Source organism: Phyllobates terribilis, unplaced genomic scaffold (assembly GCF_046119375.1).
Source record: "Phyllobates terribilis strain yellow unplaced genomic scaffold, ASM4611937v1 Scaffold_2__4_contigs__length_985480577, whole genome shotgun sequence".
Classification (NCBI taxonomy): Eukaryota; Metazoa; Chordata; class Amphibia; order Anura; family Dendrobatidae; genus Phyllobates; species Phyllobates terribilis.
In genome coordinates this window covers 72758232-72785863 of record NW_027362762.1, presented here as the reverse complement: position 1 = coordinate 72785863, position 27632 = coordinate 72758232, and the positions used below count along the sequence as shown (strand labels likewise).

The window sequence follows — 27632 nt, the reverse complement described above, 5'->3', positions numbered from 1 at the left end:
ACTGTATATATATATATTTATTTTTTTTTAGATTTTTACAATTTTTTTAAACTTTTTTACTTAGTCCCACTATGGGACTTTCACTTTTTTGCATTAGCATTGCAATACATTATACCTCTATTGAAAGCTCCTGAGACTATGCTGTGCATTGGTCTCAGGAGCTTTCTGTAGCTTGGTGACCTGGGGACCCCTGGTCACCATGGCAACGGTTGGGTCCCCGCGGGGGTGCCGACCTGAAGGCAGAGGGAGCTCCCAGCCCTCCGCCTGTCTCCTGAACGCTGCGATCGCGCATGATCGCAGCATTCAGGGGGTTAACAGCCAGGGGCGGCGCAGACACCACTGCTGGCTGTTTCGTGCCGGAGCTCAGCCACTAGCAGCGCTGAGCTCCGGCACTGATCGGGCAGGAGAGGCTGAAATTTCAGCGTCTCCTGCTCCATCATGCTGTGATCGGTAAGTCAGATCGCAGCAATCTGGGTGCAGGGACCGACGGCATGGGTCCCTGCACCCCTTCTCGTGCCACTCAGCTGTCGGCACTGAACTAGCACATCGCGTTTACACGCTGTGCCAGCTCAAAGCTATGACGGACACTGCACGGCAATGAGCAGTAACCTACACCCGCTGCTGATGCCGTGCAGTGTCCGTCATTGAGCGTTATGGGGTTAATACTGATGAAATGTAAACAGTTGAATGATTGCAATGTGGGATAAGACCCCAGGATGGGGCAGTGAATAGAAGCCAGTGAGTGAATATTAAACAGGTGAGTCACCCAGGTGAATGTGGGAAAGGGGACAAAGGAAAGAGGGAAAATGCACAAATAAATGGTACCACATAAATAAAAGACAAATTGTTGAGAAAAGCAATTGGATCCAAAATCATGTGTATATTGATTATTTAGGATAAGACACATTGTGACATAGAATTAAAAATGGGGATATTAATAGAAATTAATATTAAAATAACAATCAGAAGGGTATTAAAACACATAAGAAAATTTAATTGCAAGTTGAACGTCCCTCCCCTTCCTAATTTTCCTATTGGTTTAAGTGTTCTTGTGGGTGTTCCCTATGTAACTGCCATCCATTTTGGGCCTTTAAAAACCCATCCATTCTCATGCTGTACACATTTGGTTTTTTACTTGAAAAAGACGCCGGTACAGCGTTGAAACGCGTCGTTAATAAAAAGCCTTTCCATCATCATCATCTCTGAAGAATTGATTTACTTCAGCAGCACAGCCCACCTACGTGTTTATCCAACTGGATCCAATATCTCCTGGAGGATTTATCTTCCAGCCGCGGGGCAGCAGCAGCTGTTTTTCTTCCATGCCTTCATAGGAGTCGTGCCTGTCACAACTCCATCAGGTGAGTGTAACCAGCACTCTCTTAATCTCCCTCCATAGGGTGTCACCCTATTGTGCGCTCTGTTCCCCACATTTAGATCTACAAAGAATCACCCACTTGCTCTTTTGGATACAAGTGCAAGTGGCAGCAGCCTGAGGGACCGCAGCGGCAGCAGCCTGAGGGACCGCAGCGGCAGCAGCCTGAGGGACCGCAGCGGCAGCAGCCTGAGGGACCGCAGCGGCAGCAGCCTGAGGGACCGCAGCGGCAGCAGCCTGAGGGACCGCAGCAGCCTGAAGGACCGCAGCAGCCTGAGGGACCGCAGCGGCAGCAGCCTGAGGGACCGCAGCGGCAGCAGCCTGAGGGACCGCAGCGGCCTGAAGGACCGCAGCAGCCTGAAGGACCGCAGCAGCCTGAAGGACCGCAGCAGCCTGAAGGACCGCAGCAGCCTGAAGGACCGCAGCAGCCTGAAGGACCGCAGCAGCCTGAAGGACCGCAGCAGCCTGAAGGACCGCAGCAGCCTGAGGGACCGCAGCAGCCTGAGGGACCGCAGCAGCCTGAGGGACCGCAGCGGCAGCAGCCTGAGGGACCGCAGCAGCCTGAAGGACCGCAGCAGCCTGAAGGACCGCAGCAGCCTGAAGGACCGCAGCAGAGTGAGGGACCGCAGCAGAGTGAGGGACCGCAGCAGAGTGAGGGACCGCAGCAGCAGCAGCAGCCTAAGGGACCGCAGCAGCAGCAGCCTGAGGGACCGCAGCAGCAGCAGCCTAAGGGACCGCAGCAGCAGCAGCCTAAGGGACCGCAGCAGCAGCAGCCTAAGGGACCGCAGCAGCAGCAGCCTAAGGGACCGCAGCAGCAGCAGCCTAAGGGACCGCAGCAGCCAGGGAGAGGATCACCTTCCATTTCCAGCATGGATTACTTCAGGAACCGCTCTCTCCAAAGAGAAAGGCTCGTTCAACAATATGTAGGTACTTTTGAACTTTCTATTGAAGAGGACCCTCTTGACCATGTACCTTATACTGAAGAGGATAACATTAGGATTAAGAACCTTTTTATGGATTTTGAAAATGCTCTTAGAGAAGAGATGCACTTTAACTCTGATGCACGCTTCCTAGCGATTTATATGAGAGAAAATATTTGTCCCAGGGGGCTCAGAATCCCACATGTCTCCCCTTTTCCTGAGGACCTTTCCTTTACTTCTAAATGGGACACCATTTAAGGCTGGGTGCCCACGCAGCGTTTTTCAAGCGTTTATGCTGCGGAATTTCCGCAGCATAAACGCTTGTGAAACGCTAGGTAATCCGCACCCCATGGTCCCCAAGAGGAATCCGCATGTTCTATGCACATGCTGCGGATTTTTCCGCAGCATTTATGCTGCGTACAAAAATCTGCAGCATGTCATTTAATTTTGCGGAAGCGCAGCGGAACTCCCACCATTGACTTGCATTGAGACGCATAGAAACCGCGACTGTACATTTTTACAAGCGGCTTCTATGCGTCTCTATGTGCGGATGGTACCCAGTTCTGGAGGAGAGGAGACTCTCATCCAGACCTGGGTACCATTGTACCTGTAAAAAAAGAATAAAATAACAAATAAAGTTTATACTCACCTTTCCGAAGGCTTCTCTCTGAATGCCGGCATCGCTTGAGGACCTGCGGTGACGTCACAGTCATGTGACCGCAGGCCCTTCACCGCTCTGTCTCGCGATATGCCGGCATCCAGGAACCAGACAGGAACGAGCGCTGCTGCACACATCGGGGGCCTCGGGGGTGAGTATAGCTTTATTTGTTTTAATTTTGACGGTTCACACTGTATAAATCCATGCTGTTTGCATGGATTTATATAGTGTGACCTAGTTGTCAAGCACTTTCCAAGTGATGCTATCGCCTGGAAAGCGCTTGTCAATCTGCATGCGGAAACGCATGTGAATCCGCATGTATTCTGCAGGAAAAACGCATGCACAATCTGCATGCGTTTTTTCTGCCAGGGAGATGCAGAAATGCTGCAGAAATTTTCTGCTTCATTTCAGCATCGTGGGCACATAGCCTTAAGTACATTCATGAAAGGTCTTTTAGGCTGAGTTCACACGATGCGTTTTTCATGCGTTTCCGCGGCGTTTTTGCAGTTGCGTAAACGCCGTGGAAACGCATGAAAAACGCATGGTAGAAGGGCAGCAATGTTCCCCAATTGAAATCCGCATGTGCTGTGCCCATGATGCGGATTTTTCCGCAGCGTAAACGCTGCGGTCAAAAATCCGCAGCATGTCAATTAATTTTGCGGAAACGCTGCTCTTTTGCCGCCATTGACTTGCATTAGACCGCATGGAATCCGCATCACTGTATATGTTGATGCGCTTTTCATGCGGTCTAATGTGCGGATGGTACCCGGGTGTGGATGAGAGGACTCTCATCCAGACCCAGGTACCATTAAAAAAAAAAGAATAAAATAAAAAATATATATATTCTCACCTTCTGACGGCCCGCGCAGGGCTCCTGCTTGGTTCCCCGCACTTCGCGGTTGAATGAAGAAGGACCTTCGCTGACGTCAGAGTCATGTGACGGGTCACGTGACGCTGACGTCGGAAGGTCCTAAAGTCTTCACTGCCAGCAGCCGGGACCGAACGAAGCCGGACACCGGGGGCCATCAGAGGGTAAAGTATATATTTATTTTTTGACATTCACACACTATATAAATCCATACCGGTTGCATGGATTTATATAGTGTGAAGTTGACAAGCACTTTCCAAGTGATGCTAAAATCGCTTTGGAAGCGCTTGTCAACCCACATGCGGAAATGAAAGTGAAGACCGCTTCATTTCCGCATGTCCCTGGCAGGAAACCGCATGTACAATCCGCATGCGTTTTTTCCTGCCAGAGAGATGCAGAAACGCTCAGGAAAAAATCCTGAGCATTTCTGCATCGTGTGCACATACCCTTAGAGTGTTTATTTGTAAAAAGATCAAATATTGCATCACAAGTGCCTACACGCATTAACGACCTCACTAGAGAATTAACCGAGTTTTCTTTACATAAAGATTTTTAAACAATAAATTCCAATATTACATCTAGGATACTCACTTTGGAACATGAAATGATTACCCAAAAAAACAAAAAAACCTCACTAGAGACAGGTTAGACTATCGTGGTGGGAATCCTTTACACCCATCTCTAGTAATATTATCAAAAGGAGAACTTCCAGCACCACTATACCCATCCAACCTGATAGAATTGCACCACGTACCAATACCAACAACTCACGAATATTTTTAAACAGTAAATACAATTTCAAAAAACAATGCAAAAAAAAAAATAAATCAATCTCTCATATCAAGTCCCTCTATAACTCCTCCTGGCAATTCAATTCCTCCAACAAAATCTGCCAATCCCATCACATCTTCCTCTGCTCTATCCCTCACCAACTATTTGCAAGTGATCAAAGACAAAATCCATCATTTGCGCACTGAACATAACATACCCATTCCGGCCTCCAACATTCCCTCCTTTCAAATCCCGTCCGATCTAATGTCCACTCACATACCAGATGAAATATCACTCTTACCACTCACACCAACTCCCCTGAACCCACACCCTGCCCCACTCTCACACACTTCACTTCCACCAAGCAACCATGATATTGATCTGGATTTCTCAGTTCACGACACTTCCACGGATTTTCTCCCCACTTTTTTAGAACTTCAAGTTGAAAAATGCCCCTCAGTCACAAACAATCTTCAAATGACCAGCAACACCATTATTTTGGATAACACCAAAGCATTAAGCAGGGGTTCAGTGCCATTTCTACCTCCTATTCACTCGGCTTCAGCACCTGCTAGTCCCCAAAACCCCTCATCAATAAAAAAAACTTTTTTCTACCAAAAGCCACAAAAAGGTAAAATCTAGGAGGGGTACAAGAGGAGGGAAAAACAATAAAAAAGGAAAAATCTCTCCCAATCAAACTCAAATGTAAAAAATAGCCCTCCAACAAACAATATATTTAATTTATATCTCATTATTCTTTGAGCACCACTGAAATAGCGGTACTATCTAAAGGGCTTTCTTTCTGTCCCACCAACACGGTTGATGATTTCAACATATTCCTTGACCTTCATACATTGATCAAAAAATTAACTCTGAAAAGACACTTTTCCATAAACAAAAATAAACCACCTCCACGGGATGCTTCACCTACAGATTTTCATGTTGGTGTCCAGCCCAAGTCTAATTTTTATCCACTTGAAAGTCAAGGCCATTTTGTAAATACATTTTTGGAGTTGGTACTTGATGATTTTAAAAACATTAAAAGGTAACAAACATGGATATTCCAAGAACAATCTCACAAAGCAAGAAAAAAATGGCTATACAATCCCTTAAGAATAACCCCAACATTGTCATACGGTCTGCCGACAAGTGGGGTGGTATAGCGGTACAGGATCGAGATGACTACATTAAAGAAGCTTTTAATATTTTTTTATCTAGCCCAGAACACTACGAAATCATACATAATGATCCATTTCCACCCATATACAGTACAGACCAAAAGTTTGGACACACCTTCTCATTTAAAGATTTTTCTGTATTTTCAAGACTATGAAAATTGTACATTCACACTGAAGGCATCAAAACTATGAATTAACACATGTGGAATTATATACTTCACAAAAAAGTGTGAAACAACTGAAAATATGTCTTATATTCTAGGTTCTTCAAAGTAGCCACCTTTTGCTTTGATGACTGCTTTGCACACTCTTGGCATTCTCTTGATGAGCTTCAAGAGGTAGTCACCGGAAATGGTCTTCCAACAATCTTGAAGGAGTTCCCAGAGATGCTTAGCACTTGTTGGCCCTTTCGCCTTCACTCTGCGGTCCAGCTCATCCCAAACCATCTCGATTGGGTTCAGCTCTGGTGACTGTGGAGGCCAGGTCATCTGGCGTAGCACCCCATCACTCTCCTTCTTGGTCAAATAGCCCTTACACAGCCTGGAGATGTGTTTGTGGTCATTGTCCTGTTGAAAAATAAATGATGGTCCAACTAAACGCAACCGGATGGAACAGCATGCTGCTGCAAGATGCTGTGGTAGCCATGCTGGTTCAGTATGCCTTCAATTTGGAATAAATCCCCAACAGTGTCACCAGCAAAGCACCCCCACACCATCACACCTCCTCCTCCATGCTTCACGGTGGGAACCAGGCATGTAGAGTCCATTCGTTCACCTTTTCTGCGTCGCACAAAGACACGGTGGTTGGAACCAAAGATCTCAAATTTGGACTCATCAGACCAAAGCACAGATTTCCACTGGTCTAATGTCTATTCCTTATGTTCTTTAGCCCAGACAAGTCTCTTCTGCTTGTTGCCTGTCCTTAGCAGTGGTTTCCTAGCAGCTATTTTACCATGAAGGCCTGCTGCACAAAGTCTCCTCTTAACAGTTGTTGTAGAGATGTGTCTGCTGCTAGAACTCTGTGTGGCATTGACCTGGTCTCTAATCTGAGCTGCTGTTAACCTGCAATTTCTGAGGCTGGTGACTCGGATAAACTTATCCTCAGAAGTAGAGGTGACTCTTGGTCTTCCTTTCCTGGGGCGGTCCTCATGTGAGCCAGTTTCTTTGTAGCGCTTGATGGTTTTTGCAACTGCACTTGTGGACACTTTCAAAGTTTTCCCAATTTTTCGCACTGGCTGACCTTCATTTCTTAAAGTAATGATGGCCACTCATTTTTCTTTACTTAGCTGCTTTTTTCTTGCCATAATACAAATTCTAACAGTCTATTCAGTAGGACTATCAGCTGTGTATCCACCTGACTTCTGCACAACACAACTGATGGTCCCAACCCCATTTATAAGGCAAGAAATCCCACTTATTAAACCTGACAGGGCACACCTGTGAAGTGAAAACCATTTCCGGTGACTACCTCTTGAAGCTCATCAAGAGAATGCCAAGAGTGTGCAAAGCTGTCAACAAAGCAAAAGGTGGCTACTTTGAAGAACCTAGAATATAAGACATATTTTCAGCTGTTTCACACTTTTTTGTTAAGTATATAATTCCACATGTGTTAATTCATAGTTTTGATGCCTTCAGTGTGAATGTAGAATTCTCAGTCATGAAAATAGAGAAAAATCTTTAAATGAGAAGGTGTGTCCAAACATTCCCAACTCATCTCTAAAGCTTTTTAACAGGGTGTTTTAAATAAGAAAGAAAAAAAGTTCTTGACTACTAATGATCCAAACATACCATTCATGTATCACCTCCCAAAGATACATAAATCTCTTGAGAACCCTCCAGGGCGACCAATCGTATCTGGGATAGGATCACTTACAAGTAATTTATCCTATTATCTTGACACTATTCTCCAAACTCATGTCAAAAGCCTATCCAGTCATTTGGATGACTGGTCATCTGATTAGGATTTTACAGGGCATAATTTGGGAATATTCATATTTGTTTATTACACTTCATTATACACTAATATCAGACACAACACTGGTTTACATTGTATCAATCTATTTTTGTTGAAAGATGCAAGGTTGTGTAAACCACACAAAGCTTTTATTCTGGAAGATTTGGATATTATTTTACAAAATAATTTTTTTAAGTTCCAAAATAATGTTTATCATCAAAACTGTGGTACAGCTATGGGGACAAGGGTAGCCCCAAGCTATGCAAACTTATCTATGGGCGTTTTTGAAGAAAAATGTATATAAATAATTCCAGATACAATGCCAACATTGTTCTGTACAAGAGATTTATAGATGATCTTTTTATTATTTCGAAAGGGGATCCACAAACAGTTTCATGCTTTTTTATCTTATCTTAATTCTAATGATTGGGGGATTACTTTTACTCCTACAATAGGGAAAGATTTTATTATCTTTTTAGATATCACCATCTCTCATCAGGGACAACATGTAATTACTAAAACTTTTTTTAAAGATGTGGATGCCAAATAGTTATATCCATTTTTCCAGCGGTCACTATAAAAAGTGGCTTGAAAATGTCCCTTTTAACCAGTTTCAATGGATAAAAGTAACTGCAGCAATGAGGTTGATTTTGAATCACAAGTCAATATCCTGTGTGAGCGTTTTCATAGGCAAAGTTACCCCAAAGGGCTTATCAAGCGCGCTTATCAGAAAACTAGGAACTTATAACAAAAACAGTGCATCCAGCCCAAAACTGTTCCACAGGCTAGTGCAGGTGATGATTTTAATTGTAATTTGATCACAACTTTTAATTCAGCACATGAGTCCATTCGAAACCCATTGCACAAAAATTGGCACATTCTTCTAAAAGATCCGATTCTGTGTTCTCTCATTCCTAAACAGCCTAAGGTTACCTTCAGACGAGCCCCTACGCTGAGGAACATCCTAGCCCCCAGCCGCCTGAAATACACTACCCCCAGTGGTACACGCACCAATAAACGTTCACAAAAAAATGGGAGTTTTAAATACTTTTCGAGAAAATGCCTTTGTTGCAACAGCATTAAACATAATACCCAGACTTCTATATCTAACCATACAGGTGAAGTTTTTACTATCAAGTCAAATATGAGCTGTCAATCTTGCTTCATTATATACCTCATAGAATGCCAATGTGGCCTGCAGTACGTGGGTAGGACCACCCAGACACTACACCGAAGGCTTAACTCTCATCGCTCCAATATTGTAAAAGGATTCATGAAGCACGGTTTATCCCGGCATTGCGCATTGGTACAAGGTAAGAATGCCACAGGCATCTCTATCACACTAATTGAATCCATTTCCCTTGATCTCCCAAACCCAATGGAAATCTTGGAAGAGAAAAGAAATATATTGGATATACAGGATCAGCACCCTTAAACCCTTTGGACTCAATGAAATTACTGAGATTTTTATTTAATTATTTATTTTATCTCTGCACAGTCGTTGCATAGGGTCTCAGATCCTTTTTCTTATGTATTTTAATACCCTTCTGATTGTTATTTTAATATTTCTATTAATATCCCCGTTTTTAATTGTGTCTTATCCTAAATAATCAATATACACATGATTTTGGATCCAATTTATCCATTCTTGAAAATTCATTTTTAATTTTGATTTTAAATGACTCCCTGCTTATTGTTTCATTATTCTTGTCCATGATTTTGTATTTATGAAAATTATTATCCCCATTTCATTTTTTACCCCCCTTTTTAACTCTTCCTTTTTTTCTTTTTTCTTTATTAGTTTCCACCCATTAGTCTCACTATGCCTTCCGCGGCACTTTCTGGCCCCTATTCAATGGCTCATATTGAGTTCAAATAAGGTTTCTCCTGCACTCCAAACTGCAGTCTTTACAACACTTCTTGTCCTTTTTATTCGTTTATAAGTATAGTTCCCTTTTCTGTATCACCTTTTCCTCATCCACCTAGATGGCTCCTCTGTTATATGTTGCCCTTCTGATGGCCATACACGGCCAAATCCCAGGTTCTAATAACATTTCTCCTACACCCCAATTGCTTTTCCTCAACAATTTGTCTTTTATTTATGTGGTACCATTTATTTGTGCATTTCCCCTCTTTCCTTTGTCCCCTTTCCCACAGTTGCCTGGGTGGCTTCTATTCACTGCCCCATCCTGGGTTCTTATCCCACATTGCAATCATTCAACTGTTTACATTTTATCAGTATTATGGATGGTCTTCCCCCCCCCCACCCCAACTTTAAATTTGTTTGAAATTGCAAGTTGAACGTCCGTCCCCTTCCTAATTTTCCCATTGGTTTAAGTATTCCTGTGGGTGTTCCCTATGTAACTGGCATCCATTTTGGGCCTTTAAAAACCCATCCATTCTCATGCTGTACACATTTGATTTTTTACTTGAAATAGACGCCGGTACAGCGTTGAAACGCGTTGTTAATAAAAAGCCTTTTCATCATCATGATCATCATCATCATCTCTGAAGAATTGATTTACTTCAGCAGCGCAGCCCACCTACGTGTTTATCCAACTGGATCCAATATCTCCTGGAGGATTTATCTTCCAGCCGCGGGGCAGCAGCAGCTGTTTTTCTTCCATGCCTTCATAGGAGTTGTGCCTGTCACAACTCCATCAGGTGAGTGTAACCAGCACTCTCTTAATCTCCCTCCATAGGGTATCACCCTATTGTGCGCGCTGCTCCCCACATTTAGATCTACATACATGACTTGACTTTAATAATACTCGGGGGGCTGTATGTAAAAAGTCTACTAAGTGTTATCGCAAATGGTCAGCAAGCCAAGCCCATCCAGCCCACCCCAAACTCTCCTCCTTTTTGGCATGGAGTTAATCTTATGCATTAGAAAATCTGCAGCTCTGCGCAGTCTTTCTATGGAGTAGTCGCCAGCCGTACTGTTTTGCAGTCTCTTTAGACTGTCGGCTTCTCAAAAATTTGGCTGTATGGGTCTGTCAATATAAGAAGCAAAAACAAAAGGTGCAATCTGATTGGCTGTTATGGCATTCATGTAAGATAAGGAATAAGGCATCTGGGGGAAAAAATGGGAAAGTGCAAGGATCTGAACAACTTTCACAAAGAGGAAAAATTGTAGACCGCTTGGAAAGATCATTACAAGGAAAAAAAGAAGATTTTGAGTCAAAAAGTCGTCCAAGGAAGGAGAACCAAGGCAAATTGATGGAAGGGTGAAGGCTAGGCCATCAGGTTTGATCCCAAAAGGACAATTGTATCACTAAGTGATCAAAAAAATCACTGCTGGCTATGATAGGAATCAACCAGAACACAGAGAATCACCGCTCACTGTATGTGGGGACGACCCCTGTCCACCGCCAAAAAAGCCTGCAATAGCTGCAGAACGGGACCATGGAAGAAGGCGGCCTGGTCTGATGAGTCACGTCTTGTGCATGCGGCAGGTACCACCTACCCAACATTGTACAGACCATGCACCCCCTTCACTGTAGCGGTACTCCTTAATGGCAATGCCCCACTGCAAAACACTACTCATGAACCGGACAAAGAGCAAGATGATGAGTTGTCGCCAGATGCCCCACACCTCAGTGTGATCATGCACCTGTGGAACGTGAGGCAAAAGAAGTGCATCTTCATTGAGGCCGCACCGAGAAACGCACAGGAGCTGCCTGGAACGTCTCGCTGCAGAGACCACAGGACACCTCAGGGACCTAGCGGGGGTCCGTGCCTTGGGGGGGGGTCAGAGCTGTTATATTTTGAAGGTACGAAGTGGACTTGTGCTTTACTTGGCAGCGGGGGGATTCAGACTATGGCTACATTGGTTATGCAGCAACCAAGAAATGTGTGACTTGCCGCTGCAAACTATTCTACGGAGCAATTTGGGCTTTGAATTGTCCATTAAACTGTATACAAATCAAATAAGGGGGAAGAACAAAATATAAAGCGCACACGTGCAGAAAAGGTACCAGTGGATTCCAATGTCACATGATTTACATTAAAGTCCAGACTGTGAGCCCCAATGGGGACAGCAATGAATGTGGAATTAATGGCGCTATATAAGTGCGTAAAATAAAGTCTGAATGCAACCAAAACCCCAGCAGGTCTGGAATCATTGCAACAGTGACAACATAACACAGCCAGGGGCTGCCACCTCTGGGTGGGATTCATTTTTTTGTATTTAGGGCAAAAAAAAAAGAATATATATTTTTTCAATTAATTTTCATTAAAAACATTGCACCTTCCAGCTTTTTCAAGCTTTTTAATTCTCCTGCGCATTAAACTTTATAGATGCAGCGATAGATAGATGGACTGCCGAGAGGAGCTCAGAGAAAGACAAATACAGGAGTTACAGACTCTCCCATTGGACCCGTCAGAACGAGCTCGCTGATGGATTCTTAATGAATTCAATCTGCATCTGCCAATGGAGATTATAAAAAAAAAAATTGCATAATTTTCCTTCTAATGAAGACCAATCACAAAAAAAAAAGAAAGATTTTTTTGCCTATAATAAATATATATATATATATATATATATACACATATATACACACACACACACACACACACACAGTGTGAGTCTAAGCACTGTGCTATGAGGGGGCGCCCATAGCTATGAGCTCCTATATACACAGTGCATGTCACATACACATATCCCGGGAGGGGGGGGGCTGTGAAGGTCCCGTCCATCTCCCCAGTGCCCCCGGAGCTCCCTCCATCCCCCGGGCCCCTCTCCCCGCCATTATTACCTGTCAGCTCCGGGTCGTGCTGCAGCTCAGTCGGGAGCGCAGCGCTTCACTAACCGGCCGAGCTGTGAGCGCGTCGCAGCGCTGATGACGTCACGCAGAGCGCCGTCCTATCCTGCCCGGCCGCACAGGGGCTGAGCGTGGTCACCGCGCCGTCTCCTCCCCGCACGCTGCTTCGGCTGCTCTGTCACTGCGGGGGGTTTCCATGGCCACCAGCTGTCAATAAGTCCTGTCAGCAGCGCTATGTGGAGAGGAGGCTCATTATAGGGGGCGGCATTATTAGGGCTGTTTTGTCCCCTTAGCCTCATATTGGCCCCGGGCTCCATCATCTCACCAGATTAACCCCTTCAAGATTCAGCCATTTTTTTCCCCTTTCTTTTTCCCCCTCCACCTTCTTCCTCAGCCTCTCAGGGCCGGTGTGTTGTGCATGACACCAGCCTTAATAATGACGATTCTTCGGGTCACACCGATTACCCCGATACCAAACTTGGGTTTATTTTTTTTATTTGTGTCACTGTTTTTTCCGAGACCCCGAAACTTTTTTTTAAAACTTTTCCATGATGGCGCTCTTTTTTTGCACACCGAGCTGCAATTCTGGTGATTTGTTTTATCTTTATGGGTTAAAAAGATTTAATTAGATTTTAATAAATTGGACCAGGCAGTTCTGGATATGTTATACGTTTTTAATTTCTTCATTTTTGGATGAAGAATTTTTGTATATATAAATATATATATATATATATATATATATATATATATATATATATATATACAGTACAGACCAAAACTTTGGACACACCTTCTCATTTAAAGATTTTTCTGTATTTTCTTGACTATGAAAATTGTACATTCACACTGAAGGCATCAAAACTATGAATTAACACATGTGGAATTATATACTTAACCAAAAAGTGTGAAACTACTGAAAATATGTCTTATATTCTAGGTTCTTCAAAGTAGCCACCTTTTGCTTTGATGACTGCTTTGCACACTCTTGGCATTCTCTTGATGAGCTTCAAGAGGTAGTCACCGGAAATGGTCTTCCAACAATCTTGAAGGAGTTCCCAGAGATGCTTAGCACTTGTTGGCCCTTTTGCCTTCACTCTGCGGTCCAGCTCACCCCAAACCGTCTCGATTGGGTGCAGGTCTGGTGACTGTGGAGGCCAGGTCATCTGGCGTAGCACCCCATCACTCTCCTTCTTGGTCAAATAGCCCTTACACAGCCTGGAGGTGTGTTTGGGGTCATTGTCCTGTTGGAAAATAAATGATGGTCCAACTAAACGCAAACCGGATGGAATAGCATGCCGCTGCAAGATGCTGTGGTAGCCATGCTGGTTCAGTATGCCTTCAGTTTTGAGTAAATCTCCAACAGTGTCACCAGCAAAGCACCCCCACACCATCACACCTCCTCCTCCATGCATCATGGTGGGAACCAGGCATGTAGAGTCTATCCGTTCACCTTTTCTGCGTCGCACAAAGACACGGTGGTTGGAACTAAAGATCTCAAATTTGGACTCATCAGACCGAAGCACAGATTTCCACTGGTCTAATGTCCATTCCTTGTGTTCTTTAGCCCAAACAAATCTCTTCTGCTTGTTGCCTGTCCTTAGCAGTGGTTTCCTAGCAGCTATTTTACCATGAAGGCCTGCTGCACAAAGTCTCCTCTTAACAGTTGTTGAAGAGATGTGTCTGCTGCTAGAACTCTGTGTGGCATTGACCTGGTCTCTAATCTGAGCAGCTGTTAACCTGCGATTTCTGAGGCTGGTGACTCGGATAAACTTATCCTCAGAAGCAGAGGTGACTCTTGGTCTTCCTTTCCTGGGGCGGTCCTCATGTGAGCCAGTTTCTTTGTAGCGCTTGATGGTTTTTGCAACTGCACTTGGGGACACATTCAAGATTTGCCCAATTTTTCGGACTGACTGACCTTCATTTCTTAAAGTAATGATGGCCACTCGTTTTTCTTTACTTAGCTGCTTTTTTCTTGCCATAATACAAATTCTAACAGTCTATTCAGTAGGACTATCAGCTGTGTATCCACCTGACGTCTGCACAACACAACTGATGGTCCCAACTCCATTTATAAGGCAAGAAATCCCACTTATTAAACCTGACAGGGCACACCTGTGAAGTGAAGACCATTTCCGGTGACTACTTCTTGAAGCTCATCAAGAGAATGCCAAGAGTGTGCAAAGCAGTCATCAAAGCAAAAGGTGGCTACTTTGAAGAACCTAGAATATAAGACATATTTTCAATTGTTTCACACTTTTTTGTTAAGTACAGTGCCTATAAATAGTATTAAACCCCCTGCAGATTTAGCTGGTTGACACATGCGGAATTAACTTGGCATTGTGACATTTGTACTGTAGATCAGCCTGGAAGTGGGAAATGCACTGCAGCAAATTTTTTTTTTTTTTTTTTTTAAACGTTAAAAGTTAATTCAGAGTGTCATTTATTATTCAACCCCTCAAACCACAAGAATTCTGTTTGGTTCCCCTAAAGTATTAAGAAGTAGTTCAGGCACCAAGAATAATGAGCTTCATATGTGTGGATTAAAGATCTCTTTTGCCAGCCTTTTCTGACAATTTAAGACCCTCCCCAAACTTGTGAACAGCACTCAGACATGGTCAACATGGGAAAGACAAAGGAGCATTCCAAGGCCATCAGAGACAAGATCGTGGAGGGTCACAAGGCTGGCAAGGGGTACAAAACCCTTTCCAAGGAGTTGGGCCTACCTGTCTCCACTGTTGGGAGCATCATCCGTAAGTGGAAGGCTTATGGAACTACTGTTAGCCTTCCACGGCCTGGACAGCCTTTGAAAGTGTCCTCCCGTGCCGAGGCCAGGCTTGTCCGAAGAGTCAAGGCTAACCCAAGGACAACAAGGAAGGAGCTCCGGGAAGATCTCATGGCAGTGGGGACATTGGTTTCAGTCAATACCATAAGTAACGTACTCCACCGCAATGGTCTCCGTTCCAGACGAGCCTGTATGGTACCTTTACTTTCAAAGCGTCATGTCAAGGCTCGTCTACAGTTTGCTCATGATCACTTGGAGGACTCTGAGACAGACTGGTTCAAGGTTCTATGATCTGATGAGACCAAGATCGAGATCTTTGGTGCCAACCACACACGTGACGTTTGGAGACTGGATGGCACTGCATACGACCCCAAGAATACCATCCCTACAGTCAAGCATGGTGGTGGCAGCATCATGCTGTGGGGCTGTTTCTCAGCCAAGGGGCCTGGCCATCTGGTCCGCATCCATGGGAAGATGGATAGCACAGCCTACCTGGAGATTTTGGCCAAGAACCTCCGCTCCTCCATCAAGGATCTTAAGATGGGTCGTAATTTCATCTTCCAACAAGACAACGACCCAAAGCACACAGCCAAGAAAACCAAGGCCTGGTTCAAGAGGGAAAAAGTCAAGGTGTTGGAGTGGCCTAGTCAGTCTCCTGACCTTAACCCAATTGAAAACTTGTGGAAGGAGCTCAAGAATAAAGTCCACATGAGACACCCAAAGAACCTAGATAACTTGGAGAAGATCTGCATGGAGGAGTGGGCCAAGATAACTCCACAGACCTGTGCCGGCCTGATCAGGTCTTATAAAAGACGATTATCAGCTGTAATTGCAAACAAGGGTTATTCCACAAAATATTAAACATAGGGGTTGTATAATAATTGACCCACACTTTTATGTTTAAAATTTAATAAAATTCAACTGAGCAACATAACTTTTTGGTTTGTAAGATTTATGCTTCTGTTCATAAAACCTACTCTCGTTTGCTGTTTGAAGGCTCTAACTTATTTGCATCTTATCAAACCAGCTAAATCTGCAGGGGGTTGAATACTACTTGTAGGCACTGTATATAATTCCACATGTGTTAACTCATAGTTTTGATGCCTTCAGTGTGAGTGTACAATTTTCATAGTCATGAAAATACAGAAAAATCTTTAAATGAGAAGGTGTGTCCAAACTTTTGGTCTGTACTGTATATATATATATATATATATATATATATATATATATTTCACTTTTTTTTTGTAATTCCCATACCGGACTTGAACCTGCAGATTATAGGGAAATGAACAATATCCTTTGCCGGAGCACTACTAAGAGGATGGCAATGGGGGTCTTCAGCAGGCCCCCGGCTACCACGGCAACTCATCGGCACCCTGAGATCATGTCACGGGGGCGGAAGGGGCACCCACCTGAAACACTGCACTTAAAACACACTCTATGAGATTTCCATTGTCATTTAAGTGGTTAAACAGCACTAAATAAAGCTCGCTGCTGTTAGGTCACGTTCACACGTTCAATATTTGGTCATTATTTTACATCAGTATTTGTAAGAGGAAAAGTATAATAGTAACACGTCACCACTTCTGCATTTATCACCCACTCCTGGTTTTGGCTTACAAATACTAACGTAAAATACTGAACGTGTGAACGCGGCCTTAGAGGAAGGTTAGCGGCTGCCGTCACCTGCACTGTGTGTCCAGATCCTAAGCCCGCTCATTACACCTACACCCCCTTCATGACTTCTTGTAGCAGCAAAAGGATCACATTGATGCCCTAATGACCTGTATGGGAAGAACTGAGGTGTGAACCTGCTGATGTGCCTTATAAAGGAGGAGAGCCCCTGCCCCCTCACTGTGGGGGTCCTAGAGGTCGCACCTCCGCTGATCAAACCCTGATGAACTAATCTAAGGAATGGCTCTCATTGTAAGGGCTCCTTCACACTGGTGTATATTCTCTCATGTGTGAGAATCGGGTGTATTATGCTAATGACCCTTGGCTCAAACTCAGAATTTGATCCAAGTGTCATCTGAGTGTGATCCGATTCTATTGCATGAGATAATCGCAGCACAGGTGCGGAAAAGACGGAGAAAGTAATTTCTCCATTGTCTCTGTGAGCTTACAGCAGACTGCACTCGGATGTCATCAGAGTGCTGTCCGATGTTTCACACGCACCCATAGACTTGTATAGGTGCGCATGATCCGAATATCGGAGCCACACGCAGTATGAGAAAATAATCGCAGATCAGCACTGCCCCATAGTATAGCACTGGGCCAAGTTATACGGCAGTGTGAGCGAGCCCTTAAATGGGTTATCCGGGCTAAAACAATAAGTCTGCATTCACTATATGTGACTGCAGACTTGTGAATCTTCACTTCGCACGCGGTGTCAGCGCTGGTAACGGCGGTCACATGACTGTAATATGTGATATGCAAACTCCCGGCAAGAACCCAACTAGACTGTTTCTGGCGCACTCAATGCAAGTGTATTGCGCGAGGCCGCACCCGTCTAGTCGGATTCTGGTCAGGAGTGTGCATATCCCATACTACAGTCATGTGACCGCCGTTGCCGGCTCTGACACCGGAGAATCCTCAGAGCTCTTAGTGAGGACTCACAAGCCTGCAGTCACGTAGAGTTACTGCAAACTTGTAGTTTTAGACCAGACAACCCCTTTAAAGTCCCTGTGTACCCCTTCAGGGCAGATGATTAAGATGGGGAGCACGGTGGCTCAGTGGTTAGCACTGTTGCTTTGCTGTGCTGTAGTCCTGGGTTCAAGGGCATCATCTGCATGGAGTTTGTATGTTCTCCCCGTGTTTGCGTGGATTTTCCTCTGGGTTCTCCGGTTTCCTCCCACACTCCAAAGACATACTGATAGGGAATCTAGATTGTGAGCCCCAATGGGGACAGAGATGATGATGCCTGTACAGAGCTATATATTCTATAATATTACGATCACTGGGGTCTGACCTTGATAATGAAGGGACTAGTTTCTCTTTGGCTTACAGCCTGTTAGGCTATGTACCCACGATTCGGACGTAGCAGCGCTTTGGACGCAGCATATTTTTGCTGCGTCCAAAACGTTGCATTCTATTGAAAGCAGGTAAATCCACATATGTTCACTGAACCATGCATGTTTACTGCATTCAATACATTCTAGTGGTCAAATTTCTGTTGCGGAGACTAGCGACTCCACAAGTGAATTTGACATGCTGCGGGCCTGAAAGACGCGCTGCATGTCAGTGTCCGCGGGTAATCCACAGCCTCAGATGCATGCATAGTGGTCATGGGATTTCTAGAAATACTATCCGCTATGCTGTAACATCTGGCGCTGCGGGTTTGACGATGCATAAAGACGCATCTTCAAACCCGCAGCATTTCCTTATCGTGGGTACGTACCCTTAGGGGCACTTCTATACCCCTGTGTGCAGGGAACTGTGACACATAAATGCCCTGTGCATGGCTGGGAATATGAAGAAGCCATTGTGCCAAAAGGGTTGAAAACTACTTCACAACCCCTTCTTAACTAAAAAAATAAATCCCAAGATACTTACCTCCTGAATGACACTACATATCCTGGCGGTCACATGACAGAAGCAGGGCTGGTCCAGGAGGTGAGTGGGTTTTTTAGGGTATGAGGGGCACTTAAAGGGGTTGTATCAAGTTCCTAAATGGGTAAAATGACAAATATCTTTTAAAAAACAGCAACTTAGCAAATTGACCTTTTATCTTCAAGAGTAGAAGGTTTCACATATTTTCTAGTTACCTAGGTGACGAGCGCATGGAACGATGCTTTAGAGCCTTCTTGTGCTGGTCTGAAGCTGGCGGGATCCATGGATCTGTTTGTATCAGTTCCCCTGTGCTTCTCCTATAAGGCAGAGGAAAGCAGTCTGCTAGTAGCATAAAAGAGCACTCAGTTTACACCAGTCTGAACCGCCAATCTTACACCAAGCCACCGGTCCGAACCGCCAATCTCACACCAAGCCACCGGTCCGAACCGCCAATCTCACACCAAGCCACCGGTCCGAACCACCAATCTCACACCAAGCCACCGGTCCGAACCGCCAATCTCACACCAAGCCACCGGTCCGAACCGCCAATCTCACACCAAGCCACCAGTCCGAACTAGTTCCGAACCGCCAATCTTACACCAAGCCACCAGTCCGAACTGGGTCCAAACCGCCAATTTTACACCAAGCCACCAGTCCGAACCGCCAATTTTACACCAAGCCACCAGTCCGAACTGCCAATCTTACACCAAGTCACCATTCTGAACCGCCAATTGTTAAGAGCGCACTGGGGAGTGGTGGGTTACTGAAGATGTACCAGGAGTAACCCCTTTAAGTAGTTAAAGCAGTTAAAAGGGGCTGTCCCGTGAAGACAAGTTAGCACCCATCCACTGGATAGGGGATAATTTATTGATTGTGGGGGTCCGACTGCTGGGACCGAGGAACTTTACCCCTGACACATTGGAGCAGCACGGCACATGTACAACCTCCGCTACATCCATTCCCTATAAGTCTGTGAGCGCAGCGCTCTGCTTTCTTCAGCTGTCCCTTGGAGATGCACATGCTGCTGCTCTATAGTATTGGGGATTCCCGATGCAGGTCCCAGCGGTCAGACCCCACTGATCTATGAGGCCTGACAACCCCTTTATCCACAGCTCTCCATATTGCACCCGTCCAAGTCTATTCTACATGAACCCCATGTCTGTGTGGGAAATCCGTCACGTGCCCTGGGCCAGTGACTACCGTGTGGGTAGACGCCCCCGTTATAAGGCCCTGGGGGGGGATTCATTCATTTCGGGGATTTATTGAATGGAATATTGGAATATTTATTGGATTTTTTTTTAGAAAAAAATATGTTGCATTCAGAAGATTAGGCAGTGAAAAAAAAAATATATATAATATAATCTATCTATGTATAGATATAGATAGATATAGTTGCGGCTTCATTCACTCCTGTGTCCGGCTGTTAGGAGGTCTGGTGACTCCTGCTGCCATACAGGCCATATTGCGTCTCCCCAGATACAAGAAGGATTTTACGTGCGCGCCGTGTAGACGTCCAGTGCGCGCGCGCGTCGTTACGTCGCCGCCATGTTGGCGGAGGCAGTTGTGGCTGATCTCTCGTTGCTATGGTAGCGGCTCTTCAACAACCTCCTGTCTCCGGATAAGAAGCGTCCGGTGTCCGGGCTGTAGAGCTGGGAAGATGCCGCCGGCGGCTGCAGAGGACCGGAGGAAGGAGTTCATCCTCAGCACTGTGCACAACTACTTCGGGCTGCCCGGAGAGCGGCCGCCCGGCTGCGCGGAGCTGGAGCGCTTTCTGGATGATGGCAATGAGTTTATCCTGTCAGCGAGGAGGGCCGGGGCCCGGGTGCTGCTCACCAATAAGGTGCGTGACGTACAGGGGGCAGGGGCCCTCAGTGATGTCTCAGGGGCCCTCAGTGATGGTTCAGGGGCCCCTCAGTGCTACCCCAGGGGTCCTCCAATGCTTCACCCCCAGACAGGACTCCTGCTAATATTCTGTAGAGTAAGGGGTCCCCTGGTCTCCCCCAGAGGCGGAGGGGAATCCTGGGCTGCGCTCCCCATAGATGAGGAGAGATTCTGGTTCTGTAGCCAGTAGATAGACGGGTCCTCCATTGTTTATGATGATTGGTCTCTTTAGTGCTCACAGGGCCGGCTCCAGGTTTTTCTGGGCCCCGGGCGAAAAAGTCTCAGTGGGCCCCTTTAATACATACCACGATTCATGATGCACAGATGCCGCAGAGAAATATATATATATATATAGTACAATGCAAAGATTTCACTTCTTACATTACATGAACGATATCTATTGTAAATTCCACAATAGCTCAGAAACCGGTGAATCCTCACAGCACACAGTGCAGACCGGACAGAATAGTCCTTCATACAGTATTATGGGCCCCATATAATGCTCCATACAGGGTACTGGCCCCCCTTATAATGCTCCATACAGGGTACTGGCCCCCCTTATAATGCTCCATACAGGGTACTGGCCCCCCTTATAATGCTCCCTACAGGGTGCTGGCCCCCACATAATGCCCCATGCAGGATGTCACCCCCCCCCCCCCATATAATGCCCCATGCAGGATGTCACACACACTCCCCATATAATGCCCCATGCAGGATGTCACCCTCCCTCCTCCCTTATAATGCCCCATGCAGGATGTCACCCCCCCTCCCTTTAATGCCCCATGCAAGATGTCACCCCCCTCCCTTATAATGCCCCATGCAGGATGTCACCCCCCCCTCCCTTATAACGCCCCATGCAGGATGTCACACCCTCCCTCCCCTTTTTATGCCCCATGCAGGATGTCACACCCTCCCCTTTTTATGCCCCATGCAGGATGTCACACCCTCCCTCCCCTTTTTATGCCCCATGCAGGATGTCACACCCTCCCTCCCTTTTTATGCCCCATGCAGGATGTCACACCCTCCCTCCCTTTTTATGCCCCATGCAGGATGTCACCCCCCCCTTATAATGCCCCATGCAGGATGTCACACCCCATAATATAATGCCCCATGCAGGATGTCACCCCCCCCCCTTATAATGCCCCATGCAGGATGTCACTACCACTACGTAGTATGCCACTACTGAACCCAATTTATTATATATTTTAGGAGTCAGAGTCAGTCAATTTCATACCGACTCCACCAAAATGGGCTCCGACTCCCCAGCGCTGATGTCACAGTGCAGGGACAAGGTGCGCAGTGATGTCACGGTGCAGTGACAAGGTGCGCAGTGATGTCACGGTACAGGGACAAGGCGCGCAGCGATGTCACGGTACAGGGACAAGGCGCGCAGCGATGTCACGGTGCAGGGACAAGGCGCGCAGCGATGTCATGGTGCAGGGACAAGGGGCGCAGCGATGTCACGGTGCAGGGACAAGGCGCGCAGCTTTGGCACGGTGCAGTGATGTCACGGTGCAGTGAAAAGACAAGCAGTGATGTCACGGTGCAGCGATGGCACGGTGCAGGGACAAGGCACTCAGCGATGGCACGGTGCAGGGACAAGGCACTCAGCGATGTCACGGTGCAGGGACAAGGCGCGCAGCGATGTCACGGTGCAGGGACAAGGCGCGCAGCGATGTCACGGTGCAGGGACAAGGCGCGCAGCGATGTCACAGTGCAGGGACAAGGCGCGCAGCGATGGCACTGTGCAGGGACAAGGCGCGCAGCGTTGGCACGGTGCAGTGATGTCACGGTGCAGTGAAAAGACAAGCAGTGATGTCACGGTGCAGCGATGGCACGGTGCAGGGACAAGGCACTCAGCGATGGCACGGTGCAGGGACAAGGCGCTCAGCGATGTCACGGTGCAGGGACAAGGCCCGCAGCGATGTCACGGTGCAGGGACAAGGCCCGCAGCGATGTCACAGTGCAGGGACAAGGCGCGCAGCGATGGCACTGTGCAGGGACAAGGCGCGCAGCTTTGGCACGGTGCAGTGATGTCACGGTGCAGTGAAAAGACAAGCAGTGATGTCACGGTGCAGCGATGGCATGGTGCAGGGACAAGGCGTGCAGCGATGGCACGGTGCAGGGACAAGGCGTGCAGCGATGGCACGGTGCAGGGACAAGGCGCGCAGCGATGTCACGGTGCAGGGACAAGGCGCGCAGCGATGGCACGGTGCAGGGACAAGGCGCGCAGCATTGGCACGGTGCAGTGATGTCACGGTGCAGTGAAAAGACAAGCAGTGATGTCACGGTGCAGCGAGACAAGGCGTGCAGCGATGGCACGGTGCAGGGACAAGGCGTGCAGCGATGGCACGGTGCAGGGACAAGGCGTGCAGCGATGGCACGGTGCAGGGACAAGGCGTGCAGCCATGGCACGGTGCAGGGAAAAGACAAGCAGTGATGTCACGATGCAGCGATGTCACGGTGCAGGGACAAGGCGCGCAGCGATGGCACGGTGCAGGGACAAGGCTCTCAGCGATGGCACGGTGCAGGGACAAGGCTCGCAGCGATGGCACGGTGCAGGGACAAGGCGCGCAGCGATGTCACAGTGATGGTGGGTGCGGGGTCTAGTTGCATATGGTACGATTATACTGTCATATGCAGTGTTAGAGACCCCTCAGCATTGCTCACTATTGCTTCTGTTCTCTGAGGCTCCATAACAAAACTTCTATTGAGGCTTTGAGGCTGCAGTTAGTTTTCCTTCACTAATTACACCTCATCACACGTGGTGATGGACCTTTCTTCTTGGGCCAATGTTTTTCTTCCCTGGAAGTTACCAAGTGGATATGGGGGTCTTCATCTTTCATTTGACCTTGTAGGGGAGATGATGGGCTTGTTCTTCCTTTGTGGTATCTGAGAATATCAATATAAGTTTTATACAGAGTTGATACATTGGTGATTGGTCATTAGAAGCATTTAATACCTTTTTGATATTTATTCTTTGGATTAGTTGTTGTTTTTTGAGTTCTTTTTGCTTTTAGAAAAGCTCTGAAGCTTCATCTCCTGATTTACACTGACACTTTCCACTCCTGTCTGTATACCCAGCGGATAGGACAGTGGATATATCCAGCACAGACTGGCAGCCACGCCGTAGGAGAGTTTACAGCCAGCGTGCAGCATACGGTGTTATGACTTCATGCCGATGTTTCTGCTTCTTTCCTTGCAGGTCGAACCTGGAGATACCAAAGAGAAGGTTCTTCTATTCTTTAAAATCCGACCAGAAGTCATCACTGAAGACAACCTTCATGAAAACGTCCTAGTTTCCTCCATGTTGGACTCTCCTATTAATACGCTGTACCAGGCGGTCAGGCAAATATTTGCTCCATTATTACTGAAAGTGAGTAGCAGACAGATACAAAGCAATACCAGGACAAATGCAAGAAAAGCATTTAATGTTGGAGAATTCCTACCTACTGTAAGGTTAGGACGGCCAAGAGTTTGCACCATGAGTGGAGACTACAGACGATGCGTCCACACGCTGCGACTAATGAATACATGAGCTCTGGTAATGCTGTAAACGTTAAAAACGTAAGGTACTTATTGTGATTTTCAGACTTTTTTCCCTCAAATTTGGCAAGAAAATGGGGGTGCGTCTTATAATCCGTATGTAGCTTACCGGCTGCAGTGAAGCAGGGTCGCAGCTGCAAGCGGCCGGCAGCAGGAGGAGTGGGGTGATGCTGCATGCCCCGTGCTGGGAGGAGGAAGTGTCTCGGCGGTGCGCGGCTGCGGGCCCTGGGCTTTCAGAAGCTATTAGCGTTGAGCGGAGTTCCTGCACTTTCCATTGGTTTCCCTGCAGTGGGCTTCGGGAAAATGGCCGCCAGAGACGGCACACGCGCCGTTTCATGAGGTCTCAGTCGGCGCCTGCGCTGTCTTCGCACTAGATGTCCTACCTCTCCATGTGCCAAACCAGCCTCCTCTGAATGGGGAGTGAAAAGGAAACCAGGCGGAGCTCACAACCTTGTATGGGAAAGACCTTTACAGCATTATTGTAGTTTCTTGTATTCATTAGTCGCATCATGTATGAAGATGTTCGTATATAGGCCACATAGCGTATTTGTGCACCCCACTTCTAACAGGTCGATTCCTGCTGTAATGCCTCTGCCGGCATCCCCGCATGGCTCCTATTCCCCCTCCATGCAGGGACACCGGCATACTCACCGCCCCCACCACGCAGCGGTGTCCATGGCGTGCTACCTGCTTCCATGTGTTGTGCGTGCTCCACTTCCCAGTGGTGGTGCGCGCTCCCCTGCTCTTAAAGGGGCAGCGTGCGTACTTAGTAAAATGCCCACAACCTATAGCTGGGATGCATTTAGTTTAAAAGGCACCCTCCCCAATAAGGGAGGTGCCAAAGCACCGAGTTTCATTAGTGTGTTAGTGGTGCAGCAAGTAAGTTGTTGGGTCCCCTGGCCCTGGTGTGGCCTGGGTCCTGAGCCCGAAGGACCCCCTGGCCCCGGTGTGGCCTGGGTCCTGAGCCCGAAGGATCCCCTGGTGTGTCCAGGGTCCTGACCCCGAAGGATCCCCTGGCCCTGGTGTGGCCAGGGTCCTGACCCTGAAGGATCCCCTGGCCCTGGTGTGGCCAGGGTCCTGACCCCGAAGGACCCCCTGGCCCTGGTGTGGCCAGGGTCCTGACCCCGAAGGACCCCCTGGCCCTGGTGTGGCCAGGGTCCTGACCCCGAAGGACCCCCTGGCCCTGGTGTGGCCAGGGTCTTGAGCCCGAAGGACCCCCTGTCCCTGGTGTGGCCAGGGTCTTGAGCCCGAAGGACCCCCTGTCCCTGGTGTGGCCAGGGTCTTGAGCCCGCAGGACCCCCTGGCCCTGGTGTGGCCAGGGTCTTGAGCCCGCAGGACCCCCTGGCCCTGGTGTGGCCAGGGTCTTGAGCCCGCAGGACCCCCTGGCCCTGGTGTGGCCAGGGTCTTGAGCCCGCAGGACCCCCTGGCCCTGGTGTGGCCAGGGTCTTGAGCCCGAACGACCCCCTGGCCCTGGTGTGGCCAGGGTCTTGAGCCCGAACGACCCCCTGGCCCTGGTGTGGCCAGGGTCTTGAGCCCGAAGAACCCCCTGGCCCTGGTGTGGCCAGGGTCCTGAGCTCGAAGAACCCCCTGGCCCTGGTGTGGCCAGGGTCCTGAGCCCGAAGAACCCCCTGGCACTGGTGTGGCCAGGGTCCTGAACCCGTAGTCCCTGGTCTTAGTGCAGCCAGTATCCTGGACCACGTCCCCTGGTTTCGGTGTGGCCAATGTCCTGAATTAGTATCCGAGACCCTTATGTCTGAACGTGTGCCTATCCGAGTATCCCATGTATCTGGACTGTCCTATCAGTCTCTGAGTCAGCCCTGTCTGAGACTCCGGGTCAGTAACCGTTCTACCCATGGATCCTGAACCTGGTAGTCTGAACGGAGCCCAAGTCCTATCCTTGTCTGCGTACCTGACCCCTGGGGTCAGCAGCTGCAGTACCAGAGATTGCCTAGGAGTGGTACCTAGCGGCTTCCTGCAGCCCAGCCTGTGTCCACTATCAGGAGCTCCAGTGAACACCCGGTAGCCGCTTAGCTACGCGCCTCCTAGGTAAGCCCGGCCCTGTGGCGCAGTGGGTCCATGAACCACGGGTGACACCTGCTGTCTTTCTTGCTCATACACAGCAGTTCTTATGATGTGACCTGGAACCTGAGTACGAAATAACTGCTTTGGCTCAAAAATATCAGTTTTTACTTCCTTATACAGGTTCCCAGGTGTGTATGACAGCCTACGACCTGACTGCAGACAGCCTGGATGCAGGATCGGCCTGTCAGGAGTCGGGTCTGTCAATTGATTTTACGCTTGGTGAGGGCCATGTTGAGAAATCAAGGCTGGATGGGTAAAAACTGTGATTTTTAGCTCTTGTCAGAACTATCACAGTACACGGCATTACCGTCGTAGCAAGTTCTACCTATCAATGGGATAAAACTTGCTGGTCCCTACGGATTTAACAGCTGAGGCTCTGAAATGTGACTGCTCTGCTGATAGAGGAGGCTTGTGTAGAGACTCACACTGGAAAATGCAGTGACCAAGAACCCCAGAATAATTCTTTCTGCTTCCTAATTTATTAAGGATGAGAAATGGAGTAAGGAGTTTGACCCTAAACTTCAGACATTGCTGAGTGACTTGGAGGCCGGGCTGGGCAGTATGCTGCGGAGGAGGACCGTCACCAGCAGCGGCAGCCTGAGGACCGGAGGAGAAGATGACCTGCAAGGTGGGTGGTGGTTTAAAAAAAAAATAAATACACATATAAACTATGTGACCGCAAATGTGCAGTGTTTTCTTCATTGGTGAGCTGTTCTGCTGCAACGAATACAGTGTATAAAACACTTCATTTTGTTTTGCAGGAATTCTAACTCCATCGGATGAATTTCAGGATTGGGCAGAAATTGCAGAAAGTCGCAGTAAACCTGGTGTCAGGGAGAGGGCGGCTTATTTCCTCGGTTTGTTTCAAGCCATTGAAAAGGTGAAATTATGTTCTTCTATTCGTTTGTAACCTCTGAGATTCAGAAAGCCAGTAACCTATTCGTCCTTTATATATTAATTGTATCATGTATGTTTACTTTATATCTACTGTAAACTGGTTGTCGTTAATTTTTAGCAATTGCATCAATTCTCATAAGATTACCAAACAAAGTCAGATGTCTGCACCGCCTATAGAGGCATCCAATAGACCCCACCTGTTGTAGAGAGCACCCTGACCGAAATTTAAGAACATATAAGTGCTAGCCTTAAATCAATCATAATGCATAGTAAGAGGAGAAAAAAATAAAGGCTGCACTCACCATTCTTTAAAACTTTTTTCAGTCTTTATTTCATGTCTTTAATAAAAAACAGTGGAAAACAGGGAGTGCGGGGAGGAAGAGACGGGCGGCAGCTGTTTCGCGCTGTGGAT

General features: G+C 47.2%; 2 protein-coding genes across 5 annotated transcripts in view; one reads left to right on the top strand and one right to left on the bottom strand.

Moving 5' to 3' along the window:
• Positions 1 to 12614, bottom strand: part of DCUN1D5 (defective in cullin neddylation 1 domain containing 5) — a 36815-nt gene extending 24201 nt beyond the window's left edge. Inside the window, exon 1 of the mRNA XM_073662119.1 lies at positions 12478 to 12614. The gene's annotated coding sequence lies outside the window, so the exon portion shown is untranslated. The remainder of the gene's footprint in view (positions 1 to 12477) is intronic.
• A 7734-nt stretch (positions 12615 to 20348) lies between these two features.
• DYNC2H1 (dynein cytoplasmic 2 heavy chain 1) overlaps positions 20349 to 27632 on the top strand; it is a 525522-nt gene continuing 518238 nt past the window's right edge. For all 4 annotated transcript variants that reach the window (XM_073662117.1, XM_073662115.1, XM_073662114.1 and 1 more), the window contains exons 1-4: positions 20349 to 20654; positions 23901 to 24071; positions 26810 to 26951; positions 27085 to 27203. In XM_073662117.1, the coding sequence (XP_073518218.1) occupies positions 20472 to 20654; positions 23901 to 24071; positions 26810 to 26951; positions 27085 to 27203 (615 nt within the window). In that variant the 5' untranslated portion in view covers positions 20349 to 20471. The remainder of the gene's footprint in view (positions 20655 to 23900; positions 24072 to 26809; positions 26952 to 27084; positions 27204 to 27632) is intronic.